The following is a 21161-nucleotide window of genomic DNA, read 5'->3' as shown; positions in this document are numbered from 1 at the left end:
ATATGGAAGGTTAAGAGTCAAATAAATGCCTTTAGAGAGTGGCGGCTCAGATCAGAGTGTTACTTCCAGTGGGGTATGTGAGGAATGGAATTGAAGGAAAGTTTTGTAAAGGCAATGCCTTTTCAATAGGGCTTGAAAGAGCACTGACAAGTTAGTATTGTTGTAAGCATCAATTAGCTGTGACAGCTGTGTGAACTGGAGTTGGTGGATGGCAGGTGTAGAGGCTAGAAAGGTGGGGTAAGTAACGGCCCCCCAAAAGATATGTCTACGTCCTAAACCCAGTAGCCTGTAAGTGTTACATTATTTGGAAAAAGTGTCTTTGCAGATGTAATTAAGTTAAGGATGAGATGAGATCATCCTGGATTACCTGATTGTGCCCTAAATCCAATGACAAATGTCCTAATAAGAGGCAAAAGAAGAAAGACACAGAAGAGAAGGCAATGTAAAGACAGAGGCAGACATTGGAGTGATATGGCCTCAAGCCACGGAAGCTGAAAGAGGCAAAGAACGGATTCTCCCCTAAGACCTTCTGCAGGGAGTGCAGCCCTGCCAACATCTTGATTTGGACTTCTGGCAGCCAGGATGTGAGAGAATAAATTTCTGTTGTTTTAAGCCACTAAATTTGTGGTAATTTGTTACGGCAACCACAGGAAACTCATACAGATGGGCTAGAACTAGAAAGTAACATTGTGAAATTCTACCTTACACTGCACTAGGAGTGCTTCCTTCTCTCTGCTATCTCAGTTTTCATCCATCCAACGTTTGCCTTTAGCAGAAACTGGTAAAAAAGATGCCCGAGTACTCTTTGATGAAGCAACCACTTGATTAAGGAATCCTCCTGAATTCCCATTTGAAGCTATAATAGGATTCAGAGCACTGTCTTCGGCTGTAGTCTCCGGTATGCCACATCAAGAACCTAAAAGCACTTAAGCTAGAGAGTTGCTGACCCTAATTTCGCTTTTCTTTAAAGACCCCTGTCAAATAACGTAACGGAAAGTCAGATTCATAACAACTATTAAATTATTTTCGGGTGCAAAACAGCAGAAAGCCATCGGGAGGAAAAACGTCTTGTCTTACGAATAGTGACTGAAGTACACTAACAATAGTAGTAGTACTACATATAAATGTTTTAAAAAAATATATAGTAGTAGTACAGAGCGGTAGTTTCTATTCTAGATTTGTAAACCCCCGAAAGCCTTGTTTTGCTGTGGCCTGTCCCATCTCCACCTTGCTCTTTGAAGGGCTGCTAGTTTCCCAGGATGGAAACTCCTCCCAGGGTCCCGGCCTCCATCTGGGGGGGCCCTCGAGTCTAACTTCTTCCCGGTCCCCTACCCCGCGGTCCACGTCCCCACCGCGCTCTAGAGGGAGCCCGCGGGCCGCGCGCCCGCCGCCGACTGGTTTTTGTGCGAGGTCGCCTAGTTCGCAGACCTTGTTCCAACACCTGCACTGCCGGGGCCGACAGCCAATGAGGGCGCCTCCGCAAACGTCGTCCCTTGTGTCCTCACAGTAATACGTGAGCCCCCTGACCCCTGCTAACACAGAGCCAGATACACATCGCCACCCTCACGCGTGTGCCTGGCGTGAGCCGGCCGGGCCCCTCCCCGCCCCGGGAAGCCTGATGGCTGGGTTTCCACAGCTCCCTGGCCAGACTCCGTCCCGCCCGCTAGCTCCGGCCCTGGCCGCCCTCCGTCCCCGCCCTGTCGGGCTCCAGGCAAAACCCGGGGAGGCGGCCGCTCGGAGGCTCCCGGGAGGCGGCGCGGCGGACTGAGCATGCGCAGTGAGCAAGGCCGGCTCCGGCGCAAGAAGGAAGCGTTCGCTGTGGTCCCGGCGGCTGCGCTGGGGTATGCGGTACCGGCTAACGTGGCTGCTGCACCCCGCGCTGTCCAGCACCTTCCGCTCGGTCCTCGGCGCCCGCCTGCCCCCTCCGGAGCGCCTCTGTGGGTAAGCCGAGCGGAGCGCCTGGGCCCTCGGGGCCCTTGGGTCACGGTGGTTTGGAGCTCGGGTTGCAAAGTGGTGATTCAGCACTTAAAGCCGTCGCCCCTCACGCCGCCTGTCCCGCCGGCCTGGGGCCCGGACTGCCGCACGGAGGCCGCACGGGGCCCGGAAGGGCTGCTCGCGGGGCGGGAGCTTGGGCCCTTGCCCGGAGAGGAGGGTGTCCCTCGGGCGGTGAGGGCGGACGGAGGCTGTGACCCGGGGTCAGCGGGCGTGTGTCACAAGTGCGGGGGGCGCGGGGCGCGGGCGCGGACAGTCACCCCGGCCCGCTGCCGGGAGCCGCGCAGGGCCGCGCCACTCTGGGGAGAGTCTTCCTGTGAGTGACTGGGAAGCCGAGGCGGACTGTCCTTTGCTATGGGGTAAAGGATCCGAGTCCAGGGAGACCGCTTCTCACCTTCCTGTCAGCTCCGCTTTTTCTTCTGCGGACTGAGTTTCCACTCCTCTATGGAAATGCCAGCCTTGGGAAGTGTAAAAGTTTGCCTGCCTCCGCCTTAGCGAGTAGCCGAATATTGGCTTTACTGTGGGAGGGAATTTGGGAGCCGAAAGGTACCCTGGGATCCTTCACCGCAACTCCCTTGTTTTACACCTGAGACAACCGAGGCCCAGGAGAGATTGTGGCAGAAACCAGGATTGGGACGCAGGTTTTTGCCATCCGGTGGCGTGCTCTCTCCACTTGGCTGCTCTGTGTGTACTAGAAATTTTCAGCGTTGTAGCGAACGCTGAATACCCTTTACTGTGAATAAAGAGGAATTGGCAAAGATGGGCAGTATTGTCTTGCCCTGCTTAGGTACATTATTTGAACTCTTCGTCTGGTTTAACAAATATCTGGGACCTAATAAGTGCAGGGTACAGTGATGACCCTCTGTGTAATATGGTTTGCCTTCATAATTGCTGGAGCGGATTGAGATGCCACGAAAGCATAGCCAACTGAGAGGGTCAGAAGCTGCGCGGGATGTGTTTTAGGAGCATGTTGCGGGACAAAGATAGAGGAGGGGGTCTGGGCTGACCTTTGAAGGAAAGGCAGAAGGTGGGTGTAATCCTACCTAGGTGTGCAGGTTAGCCTGTCTGTGTTGGGAGGACGGTGAGCAGATTAGTCGGAGCCTTAGAGAATTTCCTTGGGGGAATTAGGAAGAAACAAGTCCTGTGTTATAAAAGTAGGATAATGCTAGCTTGACCTTTGGATTTTAGTTGGGCTTTTTCTGGTTAACAATTGGTAGGGAGCCATTAGGAGTTTTTGAGGTGGGAAGTGATCTAATGAAACTGGTTGTTTAGGAAATTAGTTTGGTAGCTGTGTGCAGGATTTTAAGAGAGTGGAGAGGCCTGAGGCAGAGAAACTGGTTGGGCCTTAGTCTTTACTGCCTGAACTAGGATAGTAGTAATGGTACTAAAGGAGGCCTAATGCAAATGAAGAATCTGTGGAACTTCTTTTCCCTCTTCTGTTTCCTACTACACCCCAGAATCCACTACAACATGCAAAACGATCCCTGAGTTTAGAAAGGGAAGTGGAGGTGTTGAGCATAGGCGGGGTACCTCCCTGGGCCTCCTTCATGTCAGAACACTTTTTAAAATTGTTGCTAATAGGCTGTGTTTCACTCCACCTTATCTCCAGTGTACAGAATTTGTGATTTTAAAGAAAGCATCAATTTTAAGTTTTATACAACTAAAAGGTTTATATGTTCAACTTACAATTCATTTTTCTCTATGGTTTTCTGCCACTGTTCTTCACTTTCATTGATGAAGTCCAGGGCATGGGTTGAACAACCAGAGCTTCAAAATATGGTGGTTCTCAGAGAGGGAAATTCGAGACTCAAAGCGTAATAAATGAGATCAACCATTTAGAAAGCTCTACACTAAAAATTAGTGGCTGAGGCTAGTAAGGAAAATGCAGGTCCAATCAAAGGGATCAGGGTGTAGTTTTAGGAAGGAACATACTAACACCGGAAGTTACCATATATTCCGATCTTAAGGAAGGTACTCAATCCTACTCTACATAGTAGGAAGAATGCGTTAACTGAGATGGTTACCTAGCTATTTATTGGAAGAGCTGGGATTTAACCTGTGTCTGTCTGGTGCCAGAGCCTGAGCTCTTAACTGTTATTTTATACTGCCTTTGCCAGTGTTTGGGCATTCGTTTCCTGTTCTAACCTCTTGAGAAAGGAGTGGTCTTACAGCATTTGTATAAGATCAGTTCATTTAAAAAGCAGCCTCATTGTTCTCTGTTCAGCCATATTGGATAAACGGGAGCTCTGCAGAATCACCTGAACCTAGGGGAACCTGGAGGTAATAGCCCAGTTCCTAGCAACCACTTGAAACACCTGAGCATCAGTCATCTCACTTTGCAGGTAGCTCTACTTTGCATTTCTCTGTTCTACAGGCTTAAGAAACAGTGGTTTGCTAGGTGGGGCTACCTATTAAGATTCAGGCTTTTAAACCACTCTTAACCAGAACAATGTCTTTTAACAATTTAAAAGGACCAGATGCCCTTGAATATCTTTAGCATTAGCCACACACATAAAAAGTTACATTCTGCTTATCTGCCTTAAAGGTTAGAGTTGGGCACGGTCTCATTAGGGAGTAATGTGGGGAGCAGAAGTTCAGTATATGTTTCCTTGAGAATGGGTTTCCTTTCCGTTTTCCTGTTGGTATTTTAGATCTCCTAAACAGGTACCAGAGGCTCAGCCTACCTTTCAGCCAGGGTGAGAAGGCTAAACTCTCTTTCCATAGGGTTAGATCCTCTAAGGTATGTTGGGTTCTGAAGGCTCGGGTAGGGTCTTCCTAACTGGCTTGTCTTCAGTCTGCCCTCACTCTTCTGTCTGTTCATTCAGCCTTACTTGAATGTCTGTTCTGTAGTGATCACTCACTGTGCTCATTGCTGTGGGGGATGCAAAGACAGTCAGTTATAAATTCTGTCCTCAAGGAGCGTTCAGTCATGTAGTGACTCGTCCATTCCTTCACCTCTGACCTTTCACTGAACATCTCCATTTTTGTGTTCTGTTCCTTCTTTCAATTTATTTTGAAAGGCAACTCAGTATTATTTTCACAGTACTCTTTTTCTAAAAATTAGTAGATCATGTTTTCCTCTTTTCTTTTTTTTAAAAAAATATTTATTTATTTATTTATTTGGCTGTGTCAGGTCTTCATTGAGGCATGCAGGACCTTTAGTTGCGGCACACGTGTGGGATCTAGTTCCCTGACCAGGAATGGAACCCAGGACCCCTGCATTGGGACTGTGGAGTCTTAGCCACTGGACCACCAGGGAAGTCCCCACAGTACTCTTCTTTTAAAATGGTACTGGGCCTCCCTGGTGGCACAGTGGTTAAGAATCTGCCTGCTAATGCAGTGGACATGGGTTCGAGCCCTGGTCTGGGAAGATCCCACATGCCATGGAGCAACTAAGCCCATGCGCCACAACTACTGAGCCTGCACTCTAGAGCCCATGAGCCACAACTACTGAGCCCGCATGCCACAACTAATGAAGCCCGCGTGCCTAGAGCCCGTGCTCCGTGACAAGAGAAGCCACCACAATGAGAAGCCCGCACACCACAATGAAGAGTAGCCCCCACTCACTGCAATTAGAGAAAGCCCACGCACAGCAATGAAGACCCAACGCAGCCATAAATAAATAAATACATAAATTTAAAAATAAATAAATAAAATAAAATGGTACTTATAAAATTCTTATAGAGTTAAAAGATATAAAAGCTTTTATTCTTCCCAAAGAACTGTATACTTTCTCTTTGCCCATTAAAAGTATGTAACTAAAAAAAAAAAGAAAGAAAGAAAAAAGTAGGACTCACAGGCCGTTCCCTGAGGGGAAGATATCACACTGCTTGACATATTTATCCCATGAATGAATTAATGGTCTTCCTTCAACACTGGTTTTCTCTGTTTAATTTCCTAGTTTTGCATATGTTGGTGTTATCATTTTCTCAGTGTAGCTTGAAAATTGGAGTAATCTATGAATCTCTCTTTTCCCTTCACTGCCTGTTCCCAAGACCAAACTCTCTTCAATCTTTCATCTTAAAGTTTCTTGGAGTAAACTTGATTATCCATCAGGATTCTAGTTCAGGCCATAATAAATCTTCCCTGACATCTCACATCTTCTAGTTTCATAACTGATTTTTCCAGCCTCCTATTTTCCTGTTAGTTGATGCTTATCACTGCTGTTGTCTTGTTTAGACACCATCAGTGGTTATGCACTATTTCAAGATCAAGTCCAAACTTCTTGACCCAGCATTTAAGCATCTCATAAGCTGGTCTTAGCCCAACTTTTCAACCTAACTTCATTCTTCTCTGGTCAGACTCACTAATTTACTGATTCTTGTACATGACCTGTTGATTCCCATTCTAGAATGCCTTTCCCTCTTTTCTTTATATGACTCAACCTGTCCTTTTTAGACCTTATACAGGCCACACAGTTATCTTTCCTTTTTCTGAACTTAATGATTTTAAGATATTTTGAAATACCCATTTTACATTTAACCATATACTGCCTCATAATTTTTTACTCTTTTAATTATTTAATATTATACATGCCAGAGTGTATAGGACAAAGAAGAATAACAAAATGAACACCTGTGTACCCACCATCTAGTTTAGGAAATTTCTGGTAACTTTGAAGCCCTTTGTGCTCACCTCCCCTGAAGAGATGATGTTATCCTGAATTTGGATATTAATTCCCTTGATTTTTCTTTATTGCTTTATCAATCTTAATGTATTCCTAAACAGTACATTGTTTAGTTTTGTCTGTTGTTGACCTTTATGGAAAATTTTCTTCTCTGAGTTACTATTTTTCGTTTAACAGTGTTTTTGAGATTCATTCACATAGATGTATGTGTTCACTGTTGAAAGACAATCTTATGTGAAAATGTCACTAATTATTTTTTTATTCTGTTGTTGATGGAGATTTGAGGTTTTTTTTTTTTTCCTATCACAAATAATCCATGTGGTAGGCTTGCCCCAGTACCCAATCTTCTCTACCTACACTCACCAGGGTTCTCATCCAATCACATATATGTGTTTCGTCCAATTTGTAGCCACTCACCACATGTGCTTATTTAACTGTAAATTAACTAAAATTAACAATTCAGTTCCTCAGTCACCCTGTCCACATTTCAAGTCATATGTGGCTTGTGGCTGCCAAATAGGGCAGTGCAGATATAGAATATATCCATCATCACAGAAGTTTTATGAAACTGGCTTGATCTGTATTCGGGCAATTCCCAAATGTGTATCGGTAGCCAGAGCCTCTCCCCTGAATTTCAGATTTAAGTAATAAACTTCTACTCAACATTTTCCTTTGCACGTCTGATATACATCCTTTTTTTTGCGCATTTTTTGGGTCTTCGTTGCTGGGCACGAGCTTTCTTTAGCGGCAAGTGGGGGCTCCCCTTCGTGGCGGAGCACAGGCTCTAGGTGTGCAGGCTTCAATAGCTGTGGCACACAGGCTTTAGTAGTGTGGCACACGGGCTCAGTTGCTCTGCGGCATGTGGGATCTTCCCGGACCAGGGTTTGAACCCATGTCCCCTTCATTGGCAGGCGGATTCTCAACCACTTCGCCACCAGGGAAGCCCCTGATATACATCTTAAACTGATCATGTCCAAAACCTGTCACCAAATATTCTACCTCAAAACCTGCTCCTGCCACCGTCTTCTCCCTTATCTCAGGTAGTGACACCTCTGCTCTTCCGCTTGTTTAGGCTAACAACTTGGAATCATCCTTAACTCCTTTATTGTTCTCATAGCCCTCATCCAGTCAGCATATACATCCAGATTCAGACTCTTCTCACTGCCACCACCCTGGTTCTAATCACCCTTTTACCCAGATTACTATAATAGCCTCTTAACCAGTTTCCTCGCTTCTGCACCTGCCACTCTACATATAACCTGCTCTTGTCACCACTGGCGACATGATCTTTTTGAAATCCAAGTCATACATCTTTGTAGGGAATATAGAAAACCTTGCAGTTGATCCCCATTTTGTTCAGACTTAAAGTCCTTATAACGGTTAAGAGGGCCCTGTGGCGTCTGGCCTTGCATTACCTCTCTGATTTTGTTTCCAAAATGCTCTCACCTCATCCAGTTGCACTGGTCTTGCTTGATTCGCTCTTGCTCAGATTATTTGCACTGTTGTCCCTCTGCTCAGGATGCTCTTCCAGCAGTGAGATCAGGGAGGGCTTCACAGAGAATATGGTAGGCAAATGCCTTTGAAGGGAATATAAAATTTGGGTCAACAGAGAAGGGGAAGAGAAAGAATATTTTAGATAGAAGGAATGGTATTAGCAAAGGCTTAGATGTGTATATTGTTCAATTCACAGTATAATCAAGGCACAGTGAGATTGTATCGTAAAGGAAATAGCCTCAGATACCTTTTGAGTAGTAGTGACACGTAAGCTGTGATTGTGGACAATTAATCTGGCTATTTTTGGAAGCACAGTTGAAATGCAGTCAGATCGACAGAGGATAAAGTAGTAGTGCAAATAACAAGGAAAGGAGAATGTCTGCAGAAGATATGTGTGAAAGAAGATTCAGCAGCTTTGACTGGGTATGGGGGGAGATGGAGGAATCAAAGAGGCCTAAGGACTTGGGCCTGCGTGACTTTGAAATTAGCTAGGAGGGACCAGCAGGGTAGAGAAGGCTGTTGTAGGGAGATTCAGCTGCAGGCAGTGGGAAGAAGTCCAGGCAGGTGAGATGTCGGTGCTGCCTGTTGGGTGGCTGGTGTTCTAAAGGCATACCAAGAGAACAGGTTGGTCAGGTGCAGCGGTAGAGCACAGCAGTGCAGTCAGGTTGGCACTTCAAGAGCTGGCTGTATTGGGAAGTTGGATAACTCGAGGCCCCTCAGGACAGTGGACCAGGCTGAGCAGTCCTTAAACATCCAGGAAGAGAACCAAAATGATGATCCAGTTTGTGGATTGGTAGCTCAGGGAAGAGTTCAATTAAAAAATCATGATGGGACTTCCCGGTGGCGCAGCGGTTAACAATCCGCCTGCCAATGCAGGGGACACGGGTTTGAGCCCTGGTCCGGGAAGATCCCACATGCCGCAGAGCAGCTAAGCCCGTGTGCCACAACTACTGAGCCTGCGCTCTAGGTTCCGCAGGCCACAAGTATTGAGCCCACGTGCCACAACTACTGAAGCCCACATGCCTAGAGCCCGTGCTCTGCAACAAGAGAAGCCACCGCAATGAGAAGCCCGCGCACTGAAATGAAGAGTAGCCCCTGCTTGCCATGACTAGAGAAAGCACTCGCGCAGCTTTCGAAGACCCAACGTAGCCAAAAATAAATAAAATAAAATAAAAAAATTTATTTTTTTAAAAAATCATCATGATCCTTTGCCCAGTGTTACAGGCTACTTTATTTTAGGACATGTGGAGTTATATTTGGGGGCAGGAGCTCTGAAGGAGCAAGGGTCCCTGTAATGGTATCCCTGGCACCTAGCACAGTGTCTGGCACATAGTAGGAGTCCATTATTTGTTGGATGAATTTGACGGGGACACAGGCTCCTGGAAGTAGGAAGCCCTAACCATAAACATAATTCAGTTTTTGCTTACAGTTTGCCATTTCCATTCTCCTAATGTCAGTGTAGCCAATAATTAGTATTTGTGTGTGTGTCTCTTATAAAGAAATTAGAGGTGGTAGTGTATTTCCAAGATTTCTTGCAGGTCTGAGTTATTCATAGGAACTATGTTGGTTTGAAAAGAGATAGGACATAAGGGACAGGACAGTGGGGTGGAAAAGGGCTCTACATATTGTACAAAGACTCAGTTCAACTGGATTCTGGTCTTGGTCTGCCATGAGCTTGGCCGTGTGGTTGTGGGTGCTGGACCAGATCATCTTTCAAGTTCCTCCCAACTCCATGAATCTGAGACCTTATATTTTTAAAAGCTCTAACCTCTGTTAGAACCTCAGAAGGGATTTTGCCTTGCTCTCTAGCTGTACTTTGGCTCTGAGAATAGGCAGTTTCTCATAATCAGTTGGAGTCATGATGCTAGTATAATTGAGTTGCTGGCAGTAGAGATTGTATAATTGTTTTATGAAGTGATATATAATAAAGAATATTCCTTTGACAGCTCATGTGATACATATCAATGTTTGTAATCGGTGCTTTTTAATAGTTTTAATTTTTTAGATAGCTGTATAGTTGCCTTTGTAGTATAGCAACAGAGTCTCACTCAAGATCAGTTTATGAGGAAGATAATACTGCTTATTATGGAGCTTTGTGTCACAAAGGATCCAAGTTCACTTGCAATAGTAACTGGATAAAAAATATCCAGCAATTCAGTGACTAGCATAATGGGCCCTGCAACTCATTTGTTTTTGTTTTTGTTTTCTTCTGTCTATTAAATACAAAAAAATGGCTTTTGGGGCAAACCTAATGTGTAATTGACATTCTTTAGGAATGAGATTCTGAATTCAGTACTTGCACTGGTGATTTTTTTTCTGAAGAACACATGACCTACTACATATATGCTTAAAAATCAAACATTCTGCCTTTTTTTTTTTGTGTGTGTGTGTGTGTGTGGTACACGGGCCTCTCACTGTGTGGCCTCTCCCGTTGTGGAGCACAGGCTCCGGACGCGCAGGCTCAGCGGCCATGGCTCATGGGCCCAGCTGCTCCGCAGCATGTGGGATCTTCCTGGACCGGGGCACGAACCCGTGTGCCCTGCATCGGCGGCGGACTCTCAACCACTGCGCCACCAGGGAAGCCCAACATTCTGCCTTTTAAGGGAAAACTTAAATGAATCTATTTAATACATGGCTGATTTTAAAAATTAATTTTTATATTTACCAAAGTAATACAGGCACAGTTTTAAGAGTTAAATAGTACTAAAAGGTTTACAGCAAAAACAGCAGTTCCCTGCTCCCAGAGGCAACCACATTCAACTTTTTTTGTGGGGAGGGGGCTGCACTGCGCTGTATGCAGGGAACTTAGTTCCCCAACCAGGGATGGAACCTGCGTCCCCTTCAGTGGAAGGGCAGAGTCTTAACCACTGGACCGCCAGGGAAGTCCCCACATTCAACTTTTTAAGCTATTTATTTTGAAATTTATTTTAATATTTCCAAATAATATGCTAATACTGTTATTCCTTGATTTCTTAATTTTAGGAATTATCTGTTGATTTGTTTTTACGGTAATAAAGATTTAATTCTCTTCCCTTATCCTTCCTTCTTGCTCCATCTTACCAAACTAGTTATATCACAGATTTTGGATATAGCAGTCTTCAGTATTTATATTATTATGCCTTTGCAAATATTATTCACTGCCAGGCTAAGTAGTGTAATCTGATGACATTCTTTTTCTTGTTCATATTTTTGTTTTTGCCTTTTGTCATTTTCTGTTTACTTATTTCTGCTTCTTCCCAGTTGCTTCCATAGCCACTTAGTACAATTTGTCACATGACCAAACTTATTAAATGATCTATTGATTCCATATTTTTTCCTTGGAGACTTTCCCTCCAGACACTTTCCCCTGAGCTGCAGTCTGAACTAGTTTTGCTCCAGGCCTGCTGTAAAGTGGCTGCCTGGAATTTCCCTTTGTTTCTCTCCTATAATGAATTTCCTGAATCTCATATTTTGTTCTATCTTGGTTTCATTCAAAAGATATATGGTATATTTGAAACATGTATTCCAGTAACTTCTTGAGAAAGAGAGCACATGGGAGATAACTTTTTAAAGATCTTCTAATGATTTCCTAAACAGAAAAGTGTAGATTTGGGTTTTCGTATGAATCTACATATTTGTAAAATAAATCTACAAAATTGAGAAAGATGATCTGAATGGCTTCCACTCTTCCATCCAGCTCTAGAGTTGTAGGATTCTAAATACTTGAGAATTAAATGATTTTACAGATCATTTTAGCAAATGGTTAAAGCAACACATTTTTGAAGAGACCCTTTGCAGAACTTTGACAAAAAAATGGACATATAGCTTTTCTTTTTCTCCCCTCTCTTTTGATTGTTCTTTGCGTATTTCCATTTTATTTTTTTTCTTGCAGTTTTATTGAGATCTAATTGGCATACAGCATGGTGTAAGTCTTAGGTGTACAACATAATGATTTGACTTACATACATCCTGAAATGATTACTACGGTATGTTTACTGAACATCCATCATCTATATAGATACAAAATTAAAGAAATAGAAAAAAATATTTTTCCTCGTGATGTGAACTCTTGGATTTACTCTCTTAACAACTTTCCTGTATAGCATAAAACAGTGTTAATTATATTTATCATGTTGTACATTACGTTCCCGGTACTTATTTATCTCATAACTGGAAGTTTGTACCTTTTGACTGCCTTCATCCAATTCTCCCTTCCCCTATCCCTCCACCTCTGGTAACCACAAATCTGACCTCTTTTCCTAGGAGTTTTGTTTTTTTAAAAAATATTTTATTTATTTATTTGGCTGCGCCGGGTCTTTAGTTGCAGTATGAGGGGTCTTTGTTGCTGCATGCGGGATCTTTAGTTGCAGTATGTGGAATCTTTGGTTGTGGCATGCGGGATCTAGTTCCCTAACCAGGGATTGAACCTGGGCCCCCTGTGTTGGGAGTGAGGAGCCTTAACCACTGGACCACCAGGGAAGTCCCTGTTTGTTCTTGAAGTATAATTGACCTATAACACTATGTTAGTTCCTGTTACACAATATAGCAATTTGGTATTTCTGTACATTTCAAAATGATCACCATGATAAGTTTAGTTACCATCTCTCATCATACAAAGATATTACATAATTATTGAATATATTCCCCACACTGTACATTTTATACCCATCACTCATTTATTTTGTAACTGGGAGTTTGTACTTCTTAATCTCCCTCACCTATTTCTCTCCTCCCCTAGCCCCCTCCCCTCTGGCAACCACCTGTTTGTTCTCTGTATCTGTTTGTTTGTTTGTTCATTTGTTCTGTTTTTTAGATTCCACATACAAGTGAAATCATACAGTGTTTGTCTCTCTGACTTATTTCACTTAACATAATACCCTCTAGGTCCATCCATGTTGTTGCAAATGACAGGATTCCATTCTTTTTTATGGTTGAGTAATATTCCATTGTTTGATATATATATATATATATATACACACACACACACACACACACACACACATAGACACACACACATACACACATGTATCTCTCACATCTTTATTCATCTATTGATGTGCACTTGGATTATTTTATAACTTGGCTATTGTAAATCATGCTACAATGAAATGATATATCCAATAAGAGGTTAATATCCAAAATATACAAAGAACTCATACAACTCAACATGAAAATAAACAACCCAATCAAAAAATGGGCAGAGAGGGACTTCCCTGGCAGTCCAGTGGTTAAGACTTCGCCGTCCAGTGCAAGGGGTGTGGGTTCAATCCCTGGTTGGGGAGCTAAGATCCCACATGCCTCGGGGCCAAAAAACCAAAATATAAAAGAGAAGCAATATTGTAACAAATTCAATAAAAAGTTTAAAAATGGTCTACATCAAAAAAAAAAACTAAAAGAAAAAAAATGGGCAGAGAATCTAATAGATATTTTTTCCAAAGAAGACATAAAGATGGCCAACAGGCACATGAAAAGATGCTCATCACTAATCGTCAGGGAAATAAATCAAAACCACAGTGAGATCTCACCTCACATTTGTCAGGATGCCTATTATCAAAAAGACAACAAAGAAGAAGCGTTAGGATGTGGAGAAAAGAGAACCCTTGTGCACTATTGGTGGGGATGTAAATTGGTGCAGCCACTGTGGAAAACAGTATGAAGGTTCCTCAAAATATTGAAAATAGAACTACCATATGATCCAGCAATTCCACTTCTGGGTATGTATCTGAAGAAAACGAAAACATTAATTCAAAAAGATATATGGAGTCCTGTGATCATTGCAGCATTATTTACAATAGCCAAGATGTGGAAGTAACCTAAGTGCCCATCAGTAGATGAGTGGATAAAGATGATGTGTACACACACACAAACACACACACACACACACACACACACAAAATGTAGTATTACTTAGCCATAAAAAAGAATGAAATCCTTTGTTTTTAATTGAACTTAAAAGATTTGTTTTTATGGAGCAAGTGCATTTGAGATTTTGCTTTTCAAACAAGAAGAAACGAAAACAAACATTAGCTTTCTTTTTTCCTTCTTTATTTGGTTGGTGAAAGTTTTCCCACCTTCCTTTCTTCCCTAGGGCTACTCGGTGGTTTTTGTGTGCTCTGCTGATGGCTAATACATTATTACCCTTATGTTTCCTTCTAAGAGTTTTATTGTTTTAGCTCTTACATTTAGGCCTTTGATCTGTTTTGAGTTAATTTTTGTATATGGTGTAAGGTAGGAGTCCAGCTTCATCTTTTTGCATGTGGATGTCTGATTGTCCCAGCACCATTTGTTGGAAAGACTATTCTTTCCCCCATTGAATTGTTTTGGTATCCTTGTCAGAAATCAGTTGGTTGTAAGGGTGAGGGTTTCAATCTATTCTATTAATATGTAAGTCTGTCCTTATCCAGACCACACTACTTTGATTACTATAGCTTTATTGTAAGTTTTGAAGTCAGGAAGTGTGAGTCCTCCATCTTCATTCATATTTTTCAAGATTGTTTTGACTATCCTGGGTCCCTTGCATTTCCATACAAATTTTAGGATGAGCTTGTCAATATCTGCAAAGAAGCAACCAGATGGGATTTTCGTCTCTGTGGGGAGTATTGCTATCTTAAAGATATTAAATCTTCTAATCCATGAATATGGAGTTCTTTCCATTTATTTAGATCTGCTTTAATTACTTACAACAGCGTTTTGCAGTTTTCACTGTATACGTTTTCTACTTCCTTGTTAAATTTATTTCTGTTTCATTTTTTGATGCTATTGTAAATGGACTTGTTTTCTTATTGCAATTTTAGTTTGTTCATTGCTATTATAGAGAAGTACAGTTGATTTTTTGTTTTCTATATACAAGATTATGTCTTCTGTGAAAAGAGCTGGTTTTACTTCTTCCTTTCCAATTTGGATTCCTTTTATTTCATTTTCTTGCCTAATTGGCCTGGCTAGAACCTTCAAGTACAGTGTTGAATAGAAATGGCAAGAGTGGACATCCTTGTCTTGTTCTTGATCTTAGGGTGAAAACAGTCTTTCACCTTTAATTATGTTGCCAGCTGTGGCTCTTTCATAGATACCCTTTATCAGGTTGAGGAAGTTCCCTTCTGTTCCTAGTTTTTTGACTTCATTATGAATAGGTATGAAGAAATGTATTTTGGGTTTCCCTGGTGGCACAGCGGTTAAGAATTCACCTGCCAATGTAGGGGACATGGGTTCGAGCCCTGGTCCGGGAAGATCCCACATGCCGCGGAGCAACTAAGCCCGTGTGCCACAACTATTGAGCCTGTGCTCTAGACCCCGCACGCCACAGCTACTGAAGCCTGCGCATCTAGAGCACGTGCGCTGCAACAAAAGAAGCCACTGCAATAAGCCTGCGCGCCACAAGGAAGAGTAGCCTCCGCTCACTGCAACTAGAGAGAAAGCCTGTGCACAGCAATGAAGGCCCAGTGCAGCTAAAAATAAATTAATTAAAAAAAGAGAGATGTATTTTAAAAACAGCCTCATACTTGGCATTGAAAATATTGCAAATATATTAAACAGAGTTTTTTCTTTAACCATTTGACAGTAAGCTGCCAATTTGATGCCCTGTCACTCCCTAATTCTTTAGTGTGATTTCCTGTAAACAAGGACATTCTCCTATATAACCGCAATATGATCGTTAAAATCAGAAAATTAACATTCATTCATTACTGCCATTTAAATCTCAGGTCCCATTCAAATGTCACCAGTTGTCCAGTTTTATCCTTTACTGAAGGATACCTAATGAAAGGATTCATTTCAGAATTAGCGTCATCTTTAGTTGTCATGTCTCTTTAGTCTCTTCAGAAGGGAAGTTCCACAGCCAAAGCATTTCATGACCTTGACTCTTTTAGAATTTACAGACCGGTTACTTTTAGAATGTCCCTAATTTGTTTTTTTCTGATTATTCCTCATGATCAAATGCAGGTTACCCAGCTTTGGCAGAAATATCACAAAATCGATGCAGTGTATGTTTTCATTGCATCCTATCAGTTGACACTCAGTTTTGTCCTTTATTGGCTATATTTACTTTGATCACTTTAAGATAGTTCCTCCCAGGCTTCTCCACGGTAAAATTACTCTTTTCCCTTTGTTATAAATATCTTCAGGAGAGATGCTTTAAAACTGTGTAACTGTAATGTTCCTCATCAAACTTTCAACTTATTCATTTTATTTATTTATATCAGTATAGACTTGTGTTGTCCTGTTTTATTTAAAGAGCTTTACTCTGTTACTATCGTGATTTAATCTGATGCTCAGATTGTCCCACACATGGGCAGTGGGGACCCTTTCAAGCTGGCTCCTGTATGCATTTAACATCCATCTTTCTTTTGTTTTTTTTTTTTTATTTTTTGGCACAATGAGATATAACCAGGCTCATCATCTCATTTCCCTGTCCCAGTCCTGGAATCAACCATTTCTCCAAGGAACCCTGGTTCCTTTTAGTGGAGAATAAAATTTAGAAACCAAGTTCTAGGTGCTAAATGTACTCATCTGCTGTTTGGGGAGGAAGAGGAGGAAGATGGCTACTTCCTGGCCCTCTTATTAGGCGGAGCCAGACATACATGTATATACATAAATAGGTATTTGATATAGATACAGATACATAGATATAGACAGGTATTCTGTACACAGACCTACGTTAACATCTGTATTTATTTCCTGTCTATTTGTATATTGAAAACCATGAGCCATACAGATAACCTCCAATTCCAATCAAAGACTACAAAGTTCATTTTAGCTTTTTTCCTTTCCGTGTTTGTAATTCTTTGCCCTGATAGTGAGGACCCTGGTTCTCATTATTCTTAATAAATACACTTATTTAATCCATCCCACTAGATGTAACCAACATCTCATCATTGCTGCCGCCCCCTTCCCTTTGAGGTGCTTCCTGGGCACTGTCACCCTGTGTTGGGCTGCCCCAGGAGTCATTGCCCTTTTTATTCTGTGAGAGCTTTGACACCCTGCTTGAGGCTGTTTTCTCAAAAGTATGCGTGCCTCCTTAACCCTGCTTGGGCCTCAACTACCATGCTGGGCCACCAAGAGCAATTCTACTCTCCTCACCCCACTCAGGAATGGGGATATTTTGAAATTTGCATTAGCCTTTATTTTAAATACCCCAAAGTTTGTAAATAGAGCCGAGTACAAGGCCTAACTTTGTATGTTGTCTATAAAATTCAGGGAATAGAAAGTGATGGAAAAGGGTTTGGGTAACCATGTCCTCAAAAACAACACTATCTTGTCTTTTTTCCTAGGGGTTTTCTGGTTGGTGGCTGTAAAACAGGTGCTGTTTGAATAGGAAGTTGTAGGTGCAGAGTGGGTTGTTGGACTTAAATTTGTAACCATTTATGTGGGAAAAGTATATTAGCACATTTTCTAGAAGGAGGTACATTAAAAATGTGTTTATCTTTAGGTGGTGGAATCTAGGTAATTTGTATTTCCTCATACTTAAAAAAAACTATATACAACTAGCATAGATAACTTTGTTTCTTTTATTATATGAGTAATTATAAAATAAAAGAAATAAAAATAAAACAAGTGCTTTAAATGCCCAGTACTGAGAACTTTTGCTTGATGGTCCTGGGATACGGGAGAAGAAAAACGAAAAATGTATGTGCCCATATTCTTAGGAAAGCCTTTGATAAACATTTATTTAGTTTAATTTAGTTTTGTTTTTTTCTACCTTTGGCCTTCTAGTAGCATAGAATCCTGGCTCTTCACATCTTCTATAATGTAGTGTAGACATCCCAATGCATTAACTTTTTTTTTTTTTTTGGTGGGGACAGAGGGTCTGGATACAGATGTATTTTTAATTTTTAAAAAGCTTTTTATTTTGAACTAATTTTAGACTTACAGAAAAGTTGCAGAAATAATACACTTCCCCTGTACTTAATCATTGTATAATTATCAAGAACAAGAAATTAGTATCTTTACCTTTGTAGTTGATAAATATCTTGGAGGAGATACTTTGGGACTGTGCAAATCCTTTTTGACCTTACTTTTTAGCATCCACCAGTAGATCTCTGCAACAGTTAGTACTGCCCTTAAAGATGATTATTTCGGGGCTTCCCTGGTGGCGCAGTGGTTGAGAGTCTGCCTGCTGATGCAGGGGACGCGGGTTCGTGCCCCGGTCCGGGAAGATCCCACATGCGGCGGAGCGGCTGGGCCTGTGAGCCATGGCCGCTGAGCCTGTGCTCCACAATGGGAGAGGCCACAGCAGTGAGAGGCCCGCGTACCGCAAAAAAAAAAAAAAAAAAAAGATGATTATTTCCCTCTTTATTTATTAATTGAAATTCTGTGAGGGAGAACTGTTTTTCTCCCTCATTTGTTTATTTACTTATTTCTTTCAGTATGGATTCACAGATACTTATTTTACTCGACAGGTTAAAATTCATTGCTATCATTTATGTGTTGAACAAATTGTTCTAGCTTTTGGCCATTAGGAACGCCTTTGGGTTGGCTCCTGTGTACTTTCAATAAGCCCCCATCTTTTTTAGAGAACTACTTTACTTCTGGCACTATAAGGTGTTTCAGACTCATTTCGTATTTTCTTTGCCCTATCCCTGAAATCAACTACTTGATTCTTTTTATTGGAAAGTGATGTTTAGGGATCACAGTCTGGACACTAGATGTACTTACGGTCACTGAGGTGTCATTGCGTTTAGTGGATAGTCTAGCTACCCCCACACATAAACATATTTATGTTTCTAAATCTGGATGGATATACTCCAAATCATGAGTTTGTATTGATATCTCTGATTCCAATTTAGTATTACAAAGCTTATTTTAGTCTTTTCTTTTTCCCTATTTATAGTTTCTTCCTCTAACAACGAGTACACTGGATTTCATTATCTACAGTTTATTTACTTATTTGATCAGTTCTGGTATACATATAAAGTGCTTTCATAATTGCTAGCCCGCACCTCTGTAAGAAACACTTTTGATAACTATATCATAATATTTATGTACAATAATTTCTGTCTTTATTGTATCCAGTCAAAATACTATTTTCCAGTTAAAGTTAGTTCATTTCTGTCTTTTCTTTAGAAGTTACCTTTTTTTTTTTTTTTTTTTTTTTTTTTTTTGGTTCGCGGGCCTCTCCCTGCTGTGGCCTCTCCCGTTGTAGAGCACAGGCTGCAGACGCGCAGGCTCAGGGGCCATGGCTCACAGGCCCAGCCGCTCCGCGGCATGTGGGATCCTCCCGGAACGGGGCACGAACCCGTGTCCCCTGCATTGGCAGGCGGACTCTCAACCACTGCGCCACCAGGGAAGCCCACTGTCTTTTTTTTAAATTACTTTATTTATTTTTGGATGCATTGGGTCTTCGTTGCTGCATGCGGGCATTCTCTAGGTGCAGTGAGCGTGGACTACTCTTCATTGTGGTGCGCGGGCTTCTTGTGGTGGCTTCTCTTGTTGCGGAGCACAGGCTCTAGGCGCGCGGGCCTCAGTAGTTGCATCACGCAGGCTCAGTAGTTATGACTCGCGAGCTCTAGAGCTCAGGCTCAGTAGTTGTAGCACACAGGCTTAGTTGCTCCGCGGCATGTGGGATCTTCCTGGACTAGGGCTCAAATCCGTGTCCCCTGTGTTGGCAGTCGGATTCTTAACCACTGAGCCACCAGGGAAGTCTCAAGTTAGTTCATTTCTTTCCCACCCTCTTCAGTATGATTATGTTCATTTCTAATACAGTTCGTTTCTTTTGTTAGTATTTTTATTTTATTTTGCACACTAACATCCTGACTGATTTTAATGGTTTTTTATTGTTTTTAATTGTGAAATATACATAAAGTTTACCATTTTAACCATTTTTAAGTGTACAGTTCAGTGGCACTAACTGTATCACATCAGTGTAATTACATTGTTGCGCAGCCATCACCACCTTCCATCTCCAGAACTTTTTCATTTTTCCCAAACTGAAACTCTGTATCCGGCAAACAGTAACTTCCCATTCCCCCTTCCCCTCAGCCCCTGGCAACTACCCTTCTACTTTCTGTCTCTGAATTTGACTACTCTAGATATCACATATAAGTGGAATCAAGCAGTCTTTGTGCTTTTGTGACTAGTTTACTTCACTTAACATAACGTCTTCAAGATTCATCCATGTTGGGATTCTGTATTAACTTTTGAACTGTACTGTCGGAGTCTTGGGAATGCTTGACAGTATCACTGCCACTGAGGGGCCCTGAGATGGTGAGGTGGGGACTCTGACTTCCTCTGCTCCTCTTGAACCAGAGTAGTTTAGTTTTATGATTTACAGTTCTATAAGATTTCAGTAGAGGAAAGCATATTTTCTTTTTAAAAAAATAGTTTGGGAATCACATTATGAATAGTATTCAAGCCTCTACTTTAATACTAGGTGGTCAGGTGCTTCTGACACGACCTAGTCGGTGGCGACTGTTCTAACTGTTCATTGGTTACATAAGCATCAGTAGCTCTCCTTCCACCTTCCACCACTAAACTTAGTTTTGCCTGCTGAGGCAACACAAAGTGAGTTTGCTCTTTTACCTAATAGGCTTGGATATTTGAACGTTGCTTTTACGGATTGGTCATAGTGTTGTGGAAGAGTCCATCCTGATACAGATCCTTTTGGGACTAGACAAGAATGTAGATAATTATTCTTTGGCTCGCATTGCTATTGGGATCCTGGAGCCACAACGCCTGGACTCTGCCATTCACCTCTGTGTGGCCTGGTTATCATTACTGCCCTGTTCAAGCCTTTTCCCTCATCAGCAAAATGGGGACAATAATAGTATCTACCTTACAAGTTTGTGGTGAGAATGAAACGAGGAAATGCATGTAATGTATATGTCTCCATCATATAGTTAAGCGTTCAATAAATGTGGACTAATAACAGTAACAATGCCACCATTGCTATGAAGAGGAGAAGAAAGTGTTATGTATTTTATTTTTGGACGCAACAACAGGGGTGTAATTTCAAAGTTGTAGGCAGCCACCTAGATGGGGCTTGAGAGGTAAGTTTTTTTAAAGTCTGTTTCTAAATAGAATAGCATCTGCAATTAAAAAAAAAGTCATCAGAATCTAGGCTCTTACCTACGAAACTACC

The 21161-nt window shown here is 41.9% G+C and overlaps 1 protein-coding gene across 3 annotated transcripts in view; it reads left to right on the top strand.

The window, feature by feature from the left end:
* Positions 1 to 1774: 1774 nt before the first annotated feature.
* Positions 1775 to 21161, top strand: part of IDE (insulin degrading enzyme) — a 111800-nt gene continuing 92413 nt past the window's right edge. The window contains exon 1 of one of the 3 annotated variants that reach the window (XM_029245480.1): positions 1775 to 1941. In XM_029245480.1, coding sequence (XP_029101313.1) covers positions 1844 to 1941 — 98 coding nt within the window. In that variant the 5' untranslated portion in view covers positions 1775 to 1843. The remainder of the gene's footprint in view (positions 1942 to 21161) is intronic. The other 2 variants (XM_029245483.1, XM_029245482.1) reach the window with 2 other exon arrangements.

This window comes from Monodon monoceros, unplaced genomic scaffold (assembly GCF_005190385.1).
Source record: "Monodon monoceros isolate NGI ecotype Baffin Bay Population unplaced genomic scaffold, NGI_Narwhal_1 Super_Scaffold_4, whole genome shotgun sequence".
Classification (NCBI taxonomy): Eukaryota; Metazoa; Chordata; class Mammalia; order Artiodactyla; family Monodontidae; genus Monodon; species Monodon monoceros.
The sequence above is the reverse complement of the archived record's forward strand: the minus strand, read 5'-3'. Positions and strand labels throughout refer to the sequence as shown.